Raw genomic sequence first — 18,495 nt, forward strand, 5'->3', positions numbered from 1 at the left:
TATGCAAGTTTGTGTTTGTTGAATAAAATTTTCTTTTCAGGATAGTGAGTTTAGTAAATTGAAGCTAATTCTGTTGAAAATTTGATGTTCTGTAGCCATAAAGAATTCATGAGACGATTGTCCTTCACACCTTTCTTCTTTGAAAACACAAAGGAACACTAACGTTTTCTTGTTTTTGAGATTTCGATGTCAATGTGACAGGATCGTACAAAAGAAGACGTTAAGTTTTGAAAAAAAAATTAAAAATTTAAGTATTAAAACGGATCAAAACGGTTAGTTTATACTAAACGCATTAAGTTTATACTAAACGCATTAAGTTTCTAACAAAATATTAAATTGAAATAAAAACTAAACATTACGTATGATTTTAAAAAAAATTAAAATTAAAGTACTAAAACAAATTAAACTTGATGATTTAGGTAGTTAAACTTGTAGTTTATCCTAAATTTAATTTATAAGATAAGTGAAAATGGTGACGGAAGTCTTGGTTATATACAGAATTCAATACCAGTGTAATAGGGGGGAAACAGTAAAACAAAGAGTTCCACGCTGCGACGATCTCTGTCACTCTGGGGAGTGATATATTCCACGAAAACGCACATCCACTTCTTTAATTATCTATTTATTGTCAAACACCAAAACCCCAAAGCTTCGGTTTATTTTGATCTTCCCGATCATGGATGTTGATCCTCGTCTATACGAACAAATTGTAAGTTTTTTAATCTTTTTCCCCCATTCTGTTTTCATTTCTAAAATTTGGGTTCTTTTCGCCAAGTGTTAATATAGTTTTATGCGTTCAATATGATTGGTTAATTGTATTGTTGCAGAAATTTTATTTTTTTCCTAGAATAATCCCAAGCCTTATGTATTTTCTTTCATTATTGAATTATAAGAAATTAGGGTATTCTGCAATTATGCTGTTTAATCAGTTTGGTGTAGTTTAATGGGTTCGTATGGATTTTTGTTAACTATTTGGATTCGTTAGGGTTTCAAAATTTCAACTCTATTTAGGTCGAAACTAATTCCAATAACAATTTTGTATTGATGGATTCTGAGATAATTGTGGGTTATGTTACATATGCATTAGCTTGGTTTTGCAATAGTACCGATAGGAAGTGAAACCTTTACCCTTCGGATAAACCCTTCACTTGGAAGGTTAGTGCTACTCCACAAGCTTCATGGTTGTTTCGGGATTGTTCGGTCTGGTGTGCATCTAAGTCTTAATCTTGTTTCATGGTTTTGGATGCAAAATGGAATTGTTTCAGTTGTTTCCTATAGCAATAACGTATACACTTTATGTAAGGTTACGCATTCATGTCGTAGCCTATAGTTTGTGTGTCATAACTCACAATCTAAAATAGTTTTCTTCATTTTCAGTTTGTGTGTCATAACTCACAATCTAAAATAGTTTTCTTCATTCAGTTTTTTTTTGAATCGTCCAATTTGGATAATGACACCCCAGAATGGCATTATTGATTAATCTATGCTATACTTATGTCCCTCCAGTAGACTTAGCTTCTTATATTTGGATTTCCATTTCCATCTGTTTTTTTACAGGCAGTCAATGATAATGACATCCACAACATCGTTTTGTCGTATCTTGTGCACATTTGCTTTAAAGAAACCGTTGAATCTTTTATTGCTTGTACTGGGATGAAGCAGCCTTCTGATCATCTTCAGGACATGGAAAATAGAAAAAGTAGGGGAATTTTTTTCTCACTCGATAAATTTTATACATACGATATAGATAACCTAGGATTACTATGCTGGAGCCCATTATGCAACCATGAAATCTATTAATTTTGAAAGATGCAGGTTTTCTAATGACAGGTTCTAACTTCTGCTTATTTACTGGAAGTTTCAAAAGTGAACTAGCATGCTATGTTACTCAGACAAAAGTGTGTTGGATATGCCAATGTGTCCAACACTGTTCAACTTTGTCTTAATTTTTCCATGTATTTGGAGGGTCATATTCTCATACCCATGTTTGTATATGTGCCAGAAGTGTGTTGTATAATGTGATGAGTTGGATCAACATTACTTGCATGCACGTGGGTATGTGTCTAGAAAAGCTAAAGGGCTTTGAAGTATTTGACATCAAAGCTGAAATATGTCTAGCAGATGGTTTTGTAGCCTAGCTTACTAAGTTCTGCAAAAACCGAGAGCTTACTTCTGCATGCTTGATGCTTGATGCTGATACAATTCTTTTGAAATATCTCCATGGAACTACAAAAGAGAAAAGAAAGGATCAATCTTGCCTACGGAGTTGTGTACTTAGCAGCGATCTTACTACCATGAGTCATATCTTCTGTGTAGTAGTTTTCTGTCACCTTTCTTTTACAGTCTCAAAATGCTGACAATTTTGTTGTAATTTTGTGCAGGAATTTATCAATTTGCTATAGAGGGTAATGCACTTAAGGCAATTGAATTAACTGAACAGCTGGCAACAAATTTACTAGAGAAAAATAAGGACCTGTATTTTGATCTTCTAAGCCTTCATTTTGTCGAGCTCGTATGCTCTAGGAAATGGTGAGAAGAGAATAAGATATCTCTTGAATTATAAATAGCAGATATTCTATAGTTGAAAAAAAATTCACTTCTATTACAGCACAGAAGCTCTGGAATTTGCACAGATGAAGTTGACCCCTTTTGGGAAGGAGCAAAAATATGTTGAAAAGCTTGAAGTATGTTAACTTGGCAAATTTTGCACATTTCTAATCTATGTGTTGGGTATTGAAAAGACATGCTGTTACTGCAGGATTTCATGGCTTTGCTTGCATACGAGGAACCAGAGAAATCTCCGATGTTTCACCTGCTTAGCTTGGAGTACCGACAGCATGTTGCAGATAGTTTAAATCGAGCAATTCTTGGTACGATTAGTTCTTACAACTACTTATTGCAACATTTACCTTTTTGAATGCTGTATAGATTCATCTTATGGCTATCTGCTAATTAATGTCACTATTATTCTGCGTCATGAATATTGTCAGCTCATGCAAACCATCCAACCTACACGGCAATGGAACGGCTGATACAACAAACAACAATAGTTAGACAATGCTTAAATCAAGAGCATGGAAAGGTAATCCGTAGCGGTTTCTGTGTAATGAATACATGGTCTGAATGTGACATTAAACTTGATTCGGTTTTGTAGGATGGGCCACCACCGTTTTCTTTGAAGGCCTTTCTGAAAAGCTGAAGAGCAGAAAATTTGAAGAGTTTCTGCAGAAAGCCATTAAGAGTACTTATATCTTTGTTGGCGAATGTGGTTTAGCTATAAGGTCTCATCATGGTTGAGAGTATAGTCGTTGCCCGCGCCTCTGTAAAGGCTTTGACAATGGCCCTTTGGGTACATCTAAATGTTCATGCACTTTCTGAAGTTTGCCTGATTGCCTCTTTTCATGATTGACTGTTGAAGCCTTGATTTTGCAATGGGGCCTTTTATAGTTGGCCTTTTTGAATTTTTATTTTGATTTTAATTCAATTTGTATCTGAGAAAGAAAAAAAATACATGTTGATAATGAATATATCATATTTAGCGGTAATGTCTTTTAGCATAGCTAGTAAGTTTCTTTTGACATGATGGTATATGATTAAGAAAACCGGCATGGCTTCTGCACCATACATCATAATGATTTCCACCATTAACTCCATAATTTTTTCCCATGTCTTTTATCTTAAAATCAAACCATCAAATCAACATGCAAAAAGCATATAGGAGCACAATCATCAAACACTTCAAAAAAGAAAAAAGGCTTCCCCCTCAGCCCTCTCTGCTATTTAGAGAAAGCCACTAACTAATAAAAAAAGAAGAAAAATGCACACAAACTTTCTGATATAATGGGATTGTATTGTTGTTTCCGCCATGGTTAAAAACGTTAAGTGGCTTTTGGAGTTAAACGTTTTCCGTCGAGTGGAGGAGCAATGGCTGAGTGAGGCTCGGTGTTCTGCTGGTGTTACCCTGCTCCGCCGTAGATTCAAGGGCTCCCTTTTCTTTTGCTGCCAACTTCCTCTCTTCGCTTTTTCCCCATAGCACTAAGTACAGCCCGACTATAATCAACACTGCTCCGATGAATCTGTAAGCAAAAAACGTGTCAAAATGGATATTAATAACAGTTTAAATACGATTCCAAGCACTTACCCTCCCAAATAGAACTCTTCCCCTAAAGCAATGGATGCCATGATGGCGACAACAAAAGTCTGAACAGGTTGATAAACAGCAACGAAAACAGGGCCGCCTCTGTCGATGCACCATATCTGCACGGCGAATGCAATCCCCGATGCCACCACTCCCTGCATGTTTCATGCACGAATTTAATATTATATTGTTCGTTGGATAGATCGAAAAGGGTAGAATGCACTGACCGCGTAGAGGATAGTGAAGAGTTCTCCGCCGGAGTGGAACATCCAAGCTTGAGAGTCTCTCTCGAAAACTAATGCGATGACGAGGAACTGGATGAGACCGAAGAAACATGTGTAGGATGTGACAGAGAGTCGAGCCGGATACTTCTTCAACACGGGTGCCTGCAACACCAGCCAAGCGGACCAGGACAGGCAATGGCCTATTAGATAGAGACAACCGAGTGTCCAGTTCTTTCCATTCGCGTCCCCTAGTGAAACAAGCATCGCTGTGGGTTTGTTTAGAGGTGGAACCGGGGTGTATATGGTTGGACCTTTGTATAGTGTTATAACCGATGCTCCGGCCACACATAAGATTGTTCCAATAACCTTGGATATCCCATCTTTTCTATCTAGTCTCACTTTCTCTATCCTGATATCAACAACAATCACACACATTATTACATGTCATGTCATGTCTACACACACACACACATATATACACCTTAGTATGGCTGCCATGAGAAAGGTAATGGCAGGGACAGAATTCTGGATTGCCGATGCAAAGGTTGGCGATGTGTTGTCTAAGCCCAAGAAGTAGAAACCCTGATTGGCTGTGATTCTGTCATGTTTAAGAAAACAGACGATTAATTTTGCTTTTATTGGTAAGAGTTTTATTTAAGAACATGGTCTTGTATTACCCTACGAGAGCTAGGAGGAAGAACTGCAGAAGAAAATTTAGAGTAATGGTTGGTCTCTCCTTCCTGGAAAAAAAGAAGAAGAAACGTTTGAAAAAAACAAGTTAGGGTTTAGTTTTTAAAGCTGTTTTTAGAAGAAACGTAGGGTTGAATGAATTACTTTTCAAGAAAATAAGCAAAGGGTAAGAGAAGAAGCAAAGCAATGATGTTCCTATAAACTGGGAACACAAGTTTGCTAACGCCCATATTAAGGGCGGCCCTTGAAACCACATGGAACCCTGCATAACCGAACTGCAAGGCCAGCATCGCCATGTGAAGCTGCAGCCTTTCGGGGACCGAACACAACATCCCCTTGGCACGGACTGAACCACCAGCATCTGCCATTGAAACACAGTGATCAAGTTCACAAAGGAGAGTGGGTGATATGAATGAACGGAAATGGTGGGTATAAATATAGTTAAAATTTGGAAGGTTTTGGATTGGACCCACAAAAGATGACATGTCAAAACTGTTCATAGTCCTTTGTAAGATTGTTGGTTGTCTCCCAGTCTTTTTCACTCCAACTGAAGAGACAACTTCAAACGCAACAACATGAACAGAAAGTGATGGAAAAAGAGAAGGAGAAGATTATATTTATTTAACAGCTTCTGTTTTGGCTCCATGCCATTAATGATTATGATCAGAGGTAATGAAACGCAATGGTCGGTAGCTCGCACGAGGGGTGGAAAGGCTCCCCACCTCACATTTACTACTATGCTTTACATTTTCTTGTATTTTTCTTCATTATTTTAATACACAGTACTAAAGCATTTGCATACTTTATGTATAAGCAGTATATATATGTCGGGAAGATTCCCCCGCCTGATTATCACAGGAATCAGGGGTGTAAAAAGTTGACTCGCTGAAATCGATTTGAGTTAAAATTGTTTTTGACTTGCGCTGTGGTGATCCGAAATCGACTCGAGTCGGAATTGGTGTTGACCTGAACCCGAGTTAGACTTGGAAATTGTGGATCTGAACCCGACCTGCATCCGACCTAAGAACGACCTGAACCCAAATTAAACCGAAAATATGATACCCGAACCCGAACTGCATCCGACTGATATGAACCCGAGATTGACCTGGTAAATAACTGGTATTACCCGACCTGTTTTCAACTTGACCTGTTATGAACCTGACCTGTAATTAACTCAACCTATAAATGATCTGACATGTTAAAGTGATATGATATTGTCCTGACTTATAAGTAATAAGTTACAATTAATATAATTATGTTATTTTAAATTTATAATAAACTTATGATAATTAAATTAATATGATTACTTTTTGAAATTTAATTTTTATATTAATTATAATTTGTATATTATAAATTTGATTTTTATATTAATTCTAATTCTTTATATTATTTATAATTCTTATATTATAATTTTTTTTTATAATCACTAAATTAAATTTAAATATTATCTTATTGAACATGATTTTATTAAATTATATAAATTGAGTTAAAATATTCATAAATCTAATCTACTTTTAATGTGAAAATTGATTAATAATTTAAGTATAACTTAACTTGAAATTTTAAAATAAAAATATATTAGTTGAAAAGATGAACTTATTAAAGATTTAAAACTTGAATAATACAAATACTAAAACAAAAAATTTATAAATGAAGTTAATTTTATTACACTTGAAAACACTAAAATTACAATAAAATCAACTAAACAAAATAAATTTATGTTAGAATAAATGCTCTCAAATCTTATAACTAAGGTTTTACAAGGCTAAAAGTCTAACTATACTATCAAAAATATCATCATCAAGCCTTTATACCTAAATGATGCCAACATATTTAATTGTGGGCAAATTTCAAGCTTTAAAAGCTAAAATGCCACCAACATAATTCTACATGAGTAACTATTTAGATAAGAATTTATAAGGTTCAAAAATTGATTTAAGTCAAACCAACAACAATAATTTACAAGGCATCAATGAGTAATAAATAGCAGCAACTGGCAAGCATCAATGTACCAATTCAGCAAGCATCATTACATCAATTCAGCAAGCATCCTACATTAAGAAAGCATACAATCAGTGGTAAAGTCAAAGGGAATTCAATGGCCAACAATGCCAAACATTTCTAACTTTACCAAACCCTTACAATTCAAACATAAAGCCTGCATTGAGATTCAACAAATAAGAACCACTAAAATTACTAAACAACAGAAGGCATTATAAATAGCACCATATATGCAAATTTCCACCATCTGTAGGACAGTTTGCCATATACTCAAGGTCTGACAACTCTTCTAATGAGAATGAGTAAAAGGGTGCACACTAAAATATGAGCCAGCACGTGAGAGCAGAAACAAGAAATATCAAAACCTAAGAACAGACTAAGAGACTACTACTACAAATTGTCTACAGAAGTCTGGCATTTGTCTAATAAGACACCTATGAATAGGGTTTAATCAAAGAAATGACTTTGAAACCATATAAAAAGCACTAAATGATGTTGAAACCATATCTATATAAAGGGGAAAAAATATTTTAATGCATTATATTGAAACAACTATTCCTACAGTATAAAATAAAAGTATACCAAAATTTCAATATCATTAAGATTCTTGTTAAAAAACACTTTAGAAAATAACAGAGCAATTAATTTTATAATAAGTTAATAGTGTTAGCCCAAATTTTAGTAAACCCCAATTTATGTGGAGAATTAGAAATATACTCACTCAAATTAGCATCTTGATCAGTAAGAACATTGTCTAAGAGCTTATGGACTGCAATACAGTCCTTGAGTTTCCACCTCATTACTGTTCCAAGTTCTCCATTGTTGAATTAGAAAGAGAAACAATGAGATCAATTTGAATTGCATGGAATCAACATAAAAAAGTCACAAAAGTTGATACACTAAAAGCATTACTTTGAGACAACTACCACATAAATGTTGCCTCGTGCTTGTAGTGGATAATCAAATGAATATGTCTAAACTACCACATAAATTTTATTTCACTAATTTAGTCTGGATTATATCAAGTGGAATAAGATGTCATAAATATGAAATAAAACACTCAAATAACTTTATTAGATTTAGCAGTTTGAAATTCTTAAACCTCGTCCAAGAACAATTAACACAACAGCAAAGATAAATGTTACATCATATCACTTTTCATTGGTTATACTTTCTTGTCAACAATTTCTCATGATTTATTGTTCATTACAATCAGGGATCTCTTCTACCCTTTGAGTGATTTATTAACCTACTTCCTTGGCTAGGGGTGATAATTATGATATCAACAGTACACATGCCACTAAGACTAGCAATTGCAATAGTTCCAGAACTGGTTTACACAGATTTTAGTTATTAGTTTTCACACTTAAATGACTTCATATATGGGAAAAATTTAAAAAGAGATTTGAACTTTTAATTTTGCCTTCGTACCTTGAAAGATCTCCCAGATGAGACGTTAACAGTTTTAGCAGCCGAAGCCACTGAAACCCTACAAATAAATTACTTCACATGGGTAAACTATAGTCTAATAAACAGTAATCAAACTAACGTACAAATATCCATATAGAGCTATATCATCTTCAATTGAATTTTAATCATATTCATTTTGGATAAATGGAACTTTTTTCCTCATTCAATAACAATGCAGACATCAGAGTGTAGGAAAGGCGAAGCAAATGTATGTCATTAAAATGCAACTAATTAAACCCTTCATAGAGGGAAACAAAATCACACACTGCAGCCAAAAGGAATACTAGTTGAGAAAAGTTGAAACATATCCGTATACCATTGGAAAAAAGGGAAAGACAGTTAAAATAATTTCCATAATGGACTAAATGAATGAGGGTTCATACCGCTCCATCAAGGCACCTCTCTGATTCTTCCTGCGTTACAAAAACGAGTAAAGTCAATTGCAGGAAGAGATAGCAATTCAAAAGTATTATTAAAAGAAAAAGTCACTCACGTTGATTTAGAGTCATCATAAACTTTCGTGGAAGAAGCGAAAGAAGTAAGATTGTTAAGATCTGACAGCGCTTTTCTTTGGACAACTTTATTTTCTGAAAAATGGACATGCAAAGAGCTGTAAACAAAGTTCCCATGGCATAGAATTGAGATAATAATTATGACAATTTTGTTGCAGATGCAGATGAAGCTTACCAGAACTATCGCGTTTGCCTTTAATCTTGGTCATATTCTTCAAAGACCCCTTCAAATTACATTTGGAAGTTAAACATGAAAAACAAATAAAAGCAAGCGCTCTAAATATTACATTCTTTATTAAGGAAAAACAATAAAAATGGTAGAAACCTTTGAATCATTTGCAGTAGTTAGAAAGGCTTCTTTGCTACCCACAATTGATTTCGTCCAGGAAAAAAATTAAGAGAAAAAAAAAATAGAACAATCAAACTATTCTTTATTTAAAAAGAAAACAATCAGATATGCCGTAATTAAGCAAAAGCAAAACTTACATGGTAGATGCTTCATTTTTGGTCTTTTCATTTTGGGAATAAATTTTGAACCCTTTGTACACAGATAAGAACAGAAAACAATGATTTCAAAATTAAAAAAAAAATAAAATGAAAAGGGAGAGATTTTGGATGCATTTGGCCGGAAACAACAATTATTTGGCGGGAAAGACGTTAATTTTGGTGCCACAGTTGGGAGGGAGAAAACCCGCGAATTTTTTAACTTCATTTGATATTGTAGTGTTGTCTCTTACTTTTAAATTTATTCGATTTAGTACAAATTTAATGATGTAATATATTAATTTAAGCTTCATATTTCAAATTTTTTTAATTTAATCCAAATTTAATGTTACTTTTTATTAATTTAAGCTTCATATTTAAAATTTGTTCAATTTGATCCTTATATATTTTCCAATTCTTTCAATTAATATATATGTTTATATTAATATATTAATATATTAATATATAGTTTATACATACTATATAGTTTATATATACTAATGAACTATATAATTTATAGTTTGTATATACCATATACTATATAGGTTATATGTACTAATGAACTATATAATATATAGTTTATATATACTAATGAACTATATAATATATAGTTTATATATACTAATGAACTATATATAATGTATAGTTTATATATACGATATAGTCTATATATGTTATATAGTTTATATATGCTAATAAACTATATATTGTATAGTTTAGGGTTTAGTATTTTTATATATAGTTCATATGTAAATTATACTATATAGCATATATAGTTTATATATATAATATATAGTATATGAATATAAACTATAGTATATATATAGGTCATATGTAAACTATATAGTATATAAATGTCAACTATAGTATATATATATATAGGTCATATGTAAACTATATAGTTTATATATATTGTTCATATGTAAACTATAGTTCATATGCAAATATTAACTATAGTTTATATGCAAACTATAGTTAGTATATAAACTATATAGTTTATATGTAAACTATAGTTCATATATAAATATCAACCTTAGTATATACATATTTATATATATAGTTCATATGTAAACTATAGTTTATATATATACTATAGTTCATATATATAGTATATAAATATAAACTATAGTTTATATAAATAGTATAAAATATAGTATATAAATATAAATTATAGTATGTAGTTTATATAAATATAAATATAAACCCTAAATCCTAAAGCATAATATATATATATAAACTATATAGTTTATATTAATAAACTATATAATTTATACAATATATATTATTTATAATTACTCATAATATATAAATATAAATTGTATAGTTTATATATAATTTATATATAAACTATGTAGTTTATATATAGTTCAATAGTTCATATATAAACTATATTGTATTATAGTTTATAAATGGTATATATAGTTTATATTTTATACATGGTATATATAGTTTATATAGTATTCTAGTTTATATATGGTATATATAGTTTATACATGGTATATATATATATATATATATATATATATATATCTATATTAGTTGTTTTAATTTTTTTCTCAACTTATTACTTATTTCTATTTATTAATTGGTCCATAAGTTTTTAAATGAGTATAATTTAGTACATTTTTGTATTAATTTTAACCTCAAAATTTAAAATTATTTCGATTTGATCCCTTTTATGTTGTTTAATATATTTAAATTTTTATTTGTAATTTCATATTTGTTCAATTTAGTTCTCCAACTTTTATTTGCACCTGAAATTGACTCATACTTATTACTTATTTCTATTTTTAAATTGGCCCATAACTTTTTAAATGGGTATAATTTAGTACTTTTTTGTATTAATTTCAACCTCAAAATTTAAAATTATTTTGATTTGATCCCTTTTGCGTTGTTTAATATATTTAAATTTTTATTTGTAATTTCATATTTGTTCAATTTAGTCCTCCAAATTTTATTTGCATATGAAATTGACCCATACTTATTACTTATTTATATTTTAAATTGACTCATAACTTTTTAAATGGTTATAATTTAGTACTTTTTTGTATTAATTTCAACATCACAATTTAAAATTATTTCGATTTGATCCCTCATCAATGTGTGTTGTTTAATTTATTTAAATTTTTATTTATAATTTCATATTTTTTCAATTTAGTCCTCCAAATTTTATTTGCATATGAAATTGATCCAGACTTATTACTTAATTCTATTTTTTTAATTGGCCCATAACTTTTTAAATGTGTATAATTTAGTACTTTTTGTATTAATTTCAACCTTACAATTTAAAATTGTTTCGATTTGATCCCTCATCAATGTGTGTTGTTTAATTTATTTAAATTTTTATTTTTAATTTCATATTTGTTCAATTTAATTAATAAATTTGTATTTTTCATAAAATTGAACCATGATTATTTCTATTTTTAGTAATTTACTCTAAATCATATACAATTACAAATTACAATTCAACGTTCGCGAAAGACGAAAATAATTAATCCATAAATAAAAAATAACCCGATTTGAACTCAATCCGTATCTGATAGAGATCCGACCTTAATTTTATCTGCCAATGATGTGACACGATCTGAACGAGATCCGCCTAAAGTCTATCCGAACCTGAATTAACCTGCTTTTTAACTGCTTCAGACCTGAACTGTTTTGACCTGAACGGGCAACGATCCGAACTGAAAATGACCTGACCTGAACCCGATCTGGATCTGGTGTCAAATCAACCTGAAAATAAACCGAACTGATTAGACCTGACCTGAACCCGATATGGATCTGGTGTCAAATTTATCTGACTTGACATGTATCCGATTTTACTAGACCTGCCAGAATCCGACTGAAACCTAAACGATTACTCGATTTTACAACCCTAACAGGAACAATCCGATTATCAACAGTTTAAGATGATTATATCACATATCTTGCTTTAAACGAGATCAGGGTCCACCATATTTCAGAAAAATAATGAGGGAAAACTGGCTAAATATATTCTCTTTTTCTATGGTATTTCAAAAGTAGCTGGCCAGCAACAGGAATCCATCTTTATAAACAATTTTTAACATTTCATAAAATAGATGTTTTAATGTACCGGATTACCTTAATCAAATTCCATTAAAGGGATGATTTTATCTTTTGGTAGTTAATGATCATCTCAACCTTCCATCAACCGATACCATAAGTTTATATATATATATATTTCTCACTCTATCAATTTTATTATAGAATCATATTCGTATATATCATGTTAGATATTGATTCAAATTTTAATTATAAATTATTAACAATCAGTTGGTCTAATTGGATGAAGCACTATTTCTTTTAAGAAATGTTAAAAGTTTGAATCTTAACGTTGTTAATAGAAAAAATTGAGTTGGGCGGGTCGCTCACACCTCCGTCGTACTTAATTTGTGGATTAATTAATCAATAGATTGAAACTCAATGGTTGAACCAAAATTCTAATGAGAAATTAATTAAATTCGATTTTGTTATAATTCTATTTGTTGAATTTTATTTGGTGATTAAAGTTTATTTAGTTAAGAATCCTGAATAGAAATCCTTGGTGATAAGGTATTTAACTCTATAAATAAAAAATATATAATTATTTTTGTGAAGAAATGAGTTTTGTAGGAATATTTAAAGAGTGGTTTGGGATACTTCAAGTTTCGATATTGATATAAAATTTTATGAGACATAAGATATCATGTATTTGTACTCTTCGTAATCTCGTGGATTGTTATTCTTCTCATCTATGGAGATAGAGAAGACTGAATAAAGTTAAATATTATCTTTTACGCATGTTCTATTTTTCGTTGATATCGTTTTAGCTATTTTTCCTAACATATATTATACATAAGTATAAAATATATTATTTGATTATTTATAAACCCTGAAAAAAAAGTAATTATAATAAATTCAATGATGCATTTTTATATCCAACCCTCATGATAAAATTCACTACCATTCTAAAATACAAAAAAAAAAACTTGCCCGTGGGAAACAAGAAAGGAATATGTTTAGCCTTTTTCATCTTTAAACTATGTTTGCATCTGACAGAAAAATGCTTTAATCTTTGCGTATATTTTTAACAAAGATTGGGGGAAGTTTTAGCGTGCGACAACCTTAATATACTGTTAAAAAAAAGATATTATCGATTTTGTTATTATATTTTTAACAAAATCGGTAAACAATTACCTAAAAAATTATTATTTATACCTAAAATATTAATGTTTTTTAACAATTCCGGTAAAGTGTTTAATAATAACAAAACCGGTAGAAAAAATAACAAAACCGATAAAATACCCTATAATAACAAAACTGGTAGAAATAAAAATATTTTTTATAATTTTTTACCGATTTTGTTAAAAAATAATATCAAAATTAATTAGATCTTTTCTTAGTTGTATATTAATATTAAATACAGACTTTACCAAGATTGGTGTCTGGTGAGTCTAGGAAGTGCAAGACCAAGCATTGGAATGTTGAAAATTAAAAGCAGCCGGCGGCTATTAAATGAATTAAAAAAGGGGCTGCTGAATTTTGTTGATTTTTAGGCATGGGAAAATTATTTTTAATCATTGGACTTTAGGGTATTTACAAAGATTAGTCCCTAAGTTTCAACTATAAACACCCTAGCTCATTTAGCTTCAAAATCATCCCAAAATCAATTTCTTTCTCCCAATACTAAAGAGTTTAGAGAGTTTTCTTGTGAGTAGTGAGTGTTTTGTAAACACCTGTAAATTTTCTCTCTTTAGTAAAAGTCTACAGTAGTCCGGAGACGTAAGCAAATTGGTTGAACTCCGTTATCAATTTCGGGTATTATTTTTCCGCTTTTATTTCACATTCTCACTAATCTGGTTATAGGAAAATTACTTGTACTGGGTTTATTTTCCCAACAACTGGTAATCAGAGCTTTTGGTTGTGAATTTTGTCAATTTTTTGCGAGGTTACTATTCATTATTATTCACGTGAATAGTGAATTTTGTGAATAGTAAAATTTTTGTCGGCGATACAAGTTTGTCAACGGAGGTGTTAGAATACACGGTGGTTTGCACAAATTGTCAAGAACGGTCCAAAGAAGCTAGATTCGAGTGGGAGCGATGGCTGCAGACGAAGGGAAGGTGAAAATTGAAAAGTTCGATGATGCACACTTTGGCTTTTGGAAGATGCAGATTGAAGATTTTTTGTACCAGAAAAATCTATATCAACCTCTCTCAGGAAAACAACCAGAGGGCATGAAGAATGAAGACTGGGCCCTTCTCGACAGACAAGCCCTCAGAGTTATCCGACTGACGTTATCCCACAATGTTGCTTTCAACATAGCAAAGGAAAAGACCACGGCGAGTCTTATGTTGACTCTCTCCAGTATGTATGAGAAGCCATCGACCTCAAACAAAGTTCACTTGATGAGGCGATTATTCAATTTGCAGATGACGGAAGGGGCATCAGTGGCTCAACACCTGAATGAACTCAACACAATCACAACCCAGTTGAGTTCCGTGGAAATTGAATTCGATGATGAAGTTCGAGCTTTAATTCTCTTATCATCTCTACCAGATAGTTGGAATGCTACTGTTACAGCAGTTAGCAGCTCGTTAGGAAATAGTAAATTGAAATTCGACGATATTCGAGATCTGGTACTGAGCGAAGAAATTCGACGAAGAGAATCGGGTGAAGCATCAACCTCCTCAGTCTTGCACACGGAGTCCAGAGGGAGAACTTCAGAAAGAAATTCAAATCGTGGCAGATCGAAATCCATACGGGGAAAATCAAGAACAGGAAAGAAAGATTTTACCTGTTATAATTGTGGCAAGAATGGTCACTTTAAAAGGGATTGCCGAGCACTGAAGAAAGATATCGGCGCACAAAAATCTAAAAACATGACAGAGGAGATAGGTGATGCCATGATTCTAAGCGTCAATAGTCTGATTGAATCATGGATCTTGGATTCAGGGGCATCTTTCCACTCAACCCCATGCCAAGAAATCATGGAGAACTATGTCAGTGGTGATTTTGGGAAGATTCATCTAGCTGATGATGAAACATTGAAGATCGTCGGAAAAGGAGACATCCGACTAAAGCTGCCAAACCAGACCACCTGGAAGCTGGCAAGAGTCAGACATATTCCTGGCCTCAAAAGAAATCTGATTTATGTAGGACAACTTGATGGAGAAGGTTATAGTACAACCTTTTCAGGCTGTGAATGGAATATTACCAAAGGAGCACTCGTCATTGCTCGTGGTAAGAAGACTGGTACTCTCTATATAACCTCAAATTTAGAGAATATCATTGCTGCAGCAATTGCTGATGGAAAATCAAACCTATGGCACCAAAGGCTTGGTCATATGAGCGAGAAAGGGATGAAGACACTTTTCTCAAAAGGGAAGTTGCCGGTTCTAAAGAATGTAGATGTCGGACTATGCAAGGATTGCATATTTGGAAAACAAAAGAAAGTCAGCTTTGCAAAGATTGGTAAGACACCCAAGGCTGAAAAGTTAGAGTTGGTTCATACTAATGTATGGGGACCATCTCCAGTTTTATCTCTTGCAGGCTCATTATATTATGTCACCTTCATCGATGATTCTACAAGGAAGGTGTGGGTTTATTTTCTAAAGAAGAAATCAGAAGTCTTTGATACCTTCAGAAAATGGAAGGCCATGGTGGAAAACGAGACTGGTCTGAAAGTCAAGCGGCTGAGGTCTGACAATGGAGGAGAGTACAGAAATAGAAGATTTAGAGATTTCTGCGCAAACAATGGGATCAAGATGGAGACAACAGTTCCCATGACACTGTAGTAGAATGACGTAGCAGAACGCATGAACATAACTCTGAATGAACGTGCCAGAAGTATGAGGATACATGCTGGATTGCCCAAATTTCTATGGGCTGAAGCTATCAATACTATAGCTTACATGATCAATCGTAGGTCCTCAGTTCCTTTGGATGGCAGAATACCAGAGAAAGTTTGGAGCAAGAAAGAAATAAACCTTTCACGCTTAAGAGTGTTTGATTGTATTTCTTATGTATACATAGACTCTGATAAAAGAAGTAAACTTGATGCTAAGTCCAATAAATGTGTCTTTGTTGGTTATGGCAGTGATGAGTTCGGTTATCGGTTTTGGGACTATGAAAATCGGAAGATCATCAGAAGTAGAGATGTCATTTTCAATGAAAATGTGATGTATAAAGACAGGTCAACCATGGAATCAAGTAGCTCCAACACCGAAGCTGAAACAAAGGAATTTGTTGAGTTCGAGGAGATTTCTGGAAATGATGTTCAGATCAGTCCAGAAGTAGTTCAAGAAGAACCAAGAACACCATAACTGAGACGCTCCTCCAGAATTCCTAAACCAACCTAACGGTATTCTCCTTATTTGCACTACTTGTTGCTGACTGACAATGGTGAACCAGAGTGCTATGATGAAGCAATGCAAGTGGAGGATTCAGTCAAGTGGGAGTCTTCCATGAAAGATGAGATTGACTCGCTTATGTCAAATCAGACATGGGAATTAGCTGAATTACCACCAGGCAAGAAAGTGCTCCACAACAAGTGGATTTACAGGATCAAAGAAGAGCACGATGGGAGCAAACGCTACAAAGCAAGATTAGTTGTCAAAGTCTTTCAGCAAAAAGAATGTATTGACTACAATGAAATTTTCTCTACAGTCGTAAAACTGTCTACAATCAGACTGGTGTTGAAAATTGTAGCTGCAGAGAATTTACATCTTGAGCAGTTAGATGTAAAGACAGCTTTCCTTCATGGTGATTTGGAGGAAGAAATCTATATGAGGCAACCAGAAGGTTTCATAGAAGTAGGCAAGAAAAACCTGGTATGCAGGTTGAAGAAGAGCTTGTATGGTTTAAAACAAGCTCCTAGACAGTGGTACAAGAAGTTCGATAGCTTCATGAGTAGCAGTGGTTTTACAAGATGTCAAACAGATCATTGTTGCTACATCAAGAGGTTCGACAACAGCTTCATTATTTTATTATTGTATGTTGATGACATGCTCGTTGCAGGCTCAGACATGCAAGAGATTATAAACTTGAAGCAAAAATTGTCGAAGCAGTTTGGTATGAAAAATCTGGGCGCTGCAAAGCAGATTCTTGGGATGAGGATCAAAAGAGACACAAAGTCGGGGACTTTGATGTTATCACAGGCTGAGTACATCAACAAAGTACTCTCCAGGTTCAACATGCAAGATGCTAAACCAGTAAGTACACCTTTAGGTGTTCATTTTAGACTCTCCAAAGAACAATCACCAAAGACGGAGGAAGAACGTGAACACGTGGTAAAGGTACCGTATGCCTCAGCAATTAGAAGTCTAATGTATGCCATGGTTTGTACCAGACCAGATATTGCTCATGCAGTGGGAGTTGTTAGCAGGTACATGAATAATCCGGGGAAGGTACAATGGGAAACAGTCAAATGGATCCTTAGATATCTGCGGGGGTACTACAAACAAAGAACTTTATTTCAAAGGTGGAGATATGTTACTGACAGGCTATGTAGATGCTGATTTAGCCGGAAATGTCGACATCAGAAGGAGCACTACAGGGTATGTCTATACTCTAGGAGGAACCAGAGTAAGTTGGGTTTCTCAACTACAGAAGATAATTGCTCTCTCTACAACTGAAGCAGAATATGTCGCTGTTACGAAAGCCAGCAAGGAGATGGTGTGGCTCCAAAGTTTCTTGGAAGAGTTAGGCAAGAAAGAAGAAAACAATGTCTTGTACTGCGACAATCAAAGTGTTATTCATCTAGCAAAGAATCCGTATTTTCATTCCAGGATGAAACACATACAATTGAGATATCATTTTATCCGGTCTCTTATGGAAGATGGGATTTTGAAACTTGAAAAGATTAATGGAGCTCAAAATCCGGCAGACATGTTGACAAAGACGGTGACCATGGACAAACTGAAGTTGTATTCAACTTCAGTTGGCAAGCTAGGATAACAAGACCAGAAATGTTGTT

The 18,495-nt window shown here is 33.0% G+C and overlaps 2 protein-coding genes and 1 long non-coding RNA gene across 3 annotated transcripts; 1 reads left to right on the forward strand and 2 right to left on the reverse strand.

The window, feature by feature from the left end:
- The first annotated feature begins 530 nt into the window (after positions 1 to 530).
- LOC120195256 (glucose-induced degradation protein 8 homolog) lies at positions 531 to 3,442 on the forward strand. The gene is made up of 7 exons (XM_039197330.1): positions 531 to 709; positions 1,558 to 1,699; positions 2,382 to 2,529; positions 2,609 to 2,684; positions 2,759 to 2,870; positions 2,991 to 3,082; positions 3,155 to 3,442. Exons 1-7 carry the CDS (start codon positions 677 to 679, stop codon positions 3,197 to 3,199), a joined length of 648 nt encoding a protein of 215 aa, XP_039053261.1. The 5' UTR covers positions 531 to 676; the 3' UTR covers positions 3,200 to 3,442.
- Positions 3,443 to 3,725: 283 nt separating this feature from the next.
- On the reverse strand, positions 3,726 to 5,453 carry LOC120195296 (protein WALLS ARE THIN 1-like). The gene is made up of 6 exons (XM_039197364.1): positions 5,197 to 5,453; positions 5,040 to 5,102; positions 4,844 to 4,960; positions 4,366 to 4,771; positions 4,142 to 4,293; positions 3,726 to 4,076 (listed from the first exon to the last, which is right to left on the reverse strand). The coding sequence occupies exons 1-6, from the start codon at positions 5,418 to 5,420 to the stop codon at positions 3,896 to 3,898; spliced, it is 1,143 nt and encodes a 380-aa protein (XP_039053295.1). The 5' UTR covers positions 5,421 to 5,453; the 3' UTR covers positions 3,726 to 3,895.
- A 3,030-nt stretch (positions 5,454 to 8,483) lies between these two features.
- On the reverse strand, positions 8,484 to 9,418 carry LOC120195297. The gene is made up of 5 exons (XR_005523038.1): positions 9,361 to 9,418; positions 9,211 to 9,259; positions 9,017 to 9,110; positions 8,907 to 8,936; positions 8,484 to 8,542 (listed from the first exon to the last, which is right to left on the reverse strand). It is a non-coding gene; the product is annotated as an uncharacterized LOC120195297 (long non-coding RNA).
- Positions 9,419 to 18,495: the final 9,077 nt, after the last annotated feature.

The sequence above is a fragment of the Hibiscus syriacus genome, unplaced genomic scaffold, assembly GCF_006381635.1.
Source record: "Hibiscus syriacus cultivar Baekdansim isolate YM2019G1 unplaced genomic scaffold, ASM638163v2 tig00117011_pilon, whole genome shotgun sequence".
NCBI classification, from domain to species: domain Eukaryota; kingdom Viridiplantae; phylum Streptophyta; class Magnoliopsida; order Malvales; family Malvaceae; genus Hibiscus; species Hibiscus syriacus.

Excerpts from the sequence above, each read along its gene's own strand:
- LOC120195256 (XM_039197330.1), top strand. The coding sequence starts at position 677 with ATGGATGTTGATCCTCGTCTATACGAACAAATT. Across the intron at positions 710-1,557 it reads CTCGTCTATACGAACAAATT|GCAGTCAATGATAATGACAT; the intron begins GTAAGTTTTTTA and ends GTTTTTTTACAG. Across the intron at positions 2,685-2,758 it reads AATATGTTGAAAAGCTTGAA|GATTTCATGGCTTTGCTTGC; the intron begins GTATGTTAACTT and ends CTGTTACTGCAG.
- LOC120195296 (XM_039197364.1), bottom strand. The coding sequence starts at position 5,420 with ATGGCAGATGCTGGTGGTTCAGTCCGTGCCAAGGGGATGTTGTGTTCG. Across the intron at positions 5,103-5,196 it reads TTTGCTTATTTTCTTGAAAA|GAAGGAGAGACCAACCATTA; the intron begins GTAATTCATTCA and ends CTTTTTTTCCAG. Across the intron at positions 4,961-5,039 it reads TTCCTCCTAGCTCTCGTAGG|AATCACAGCCAATCAGGGTT; the intron begins GTAATACAAGAC and ends TAAACATGACAG.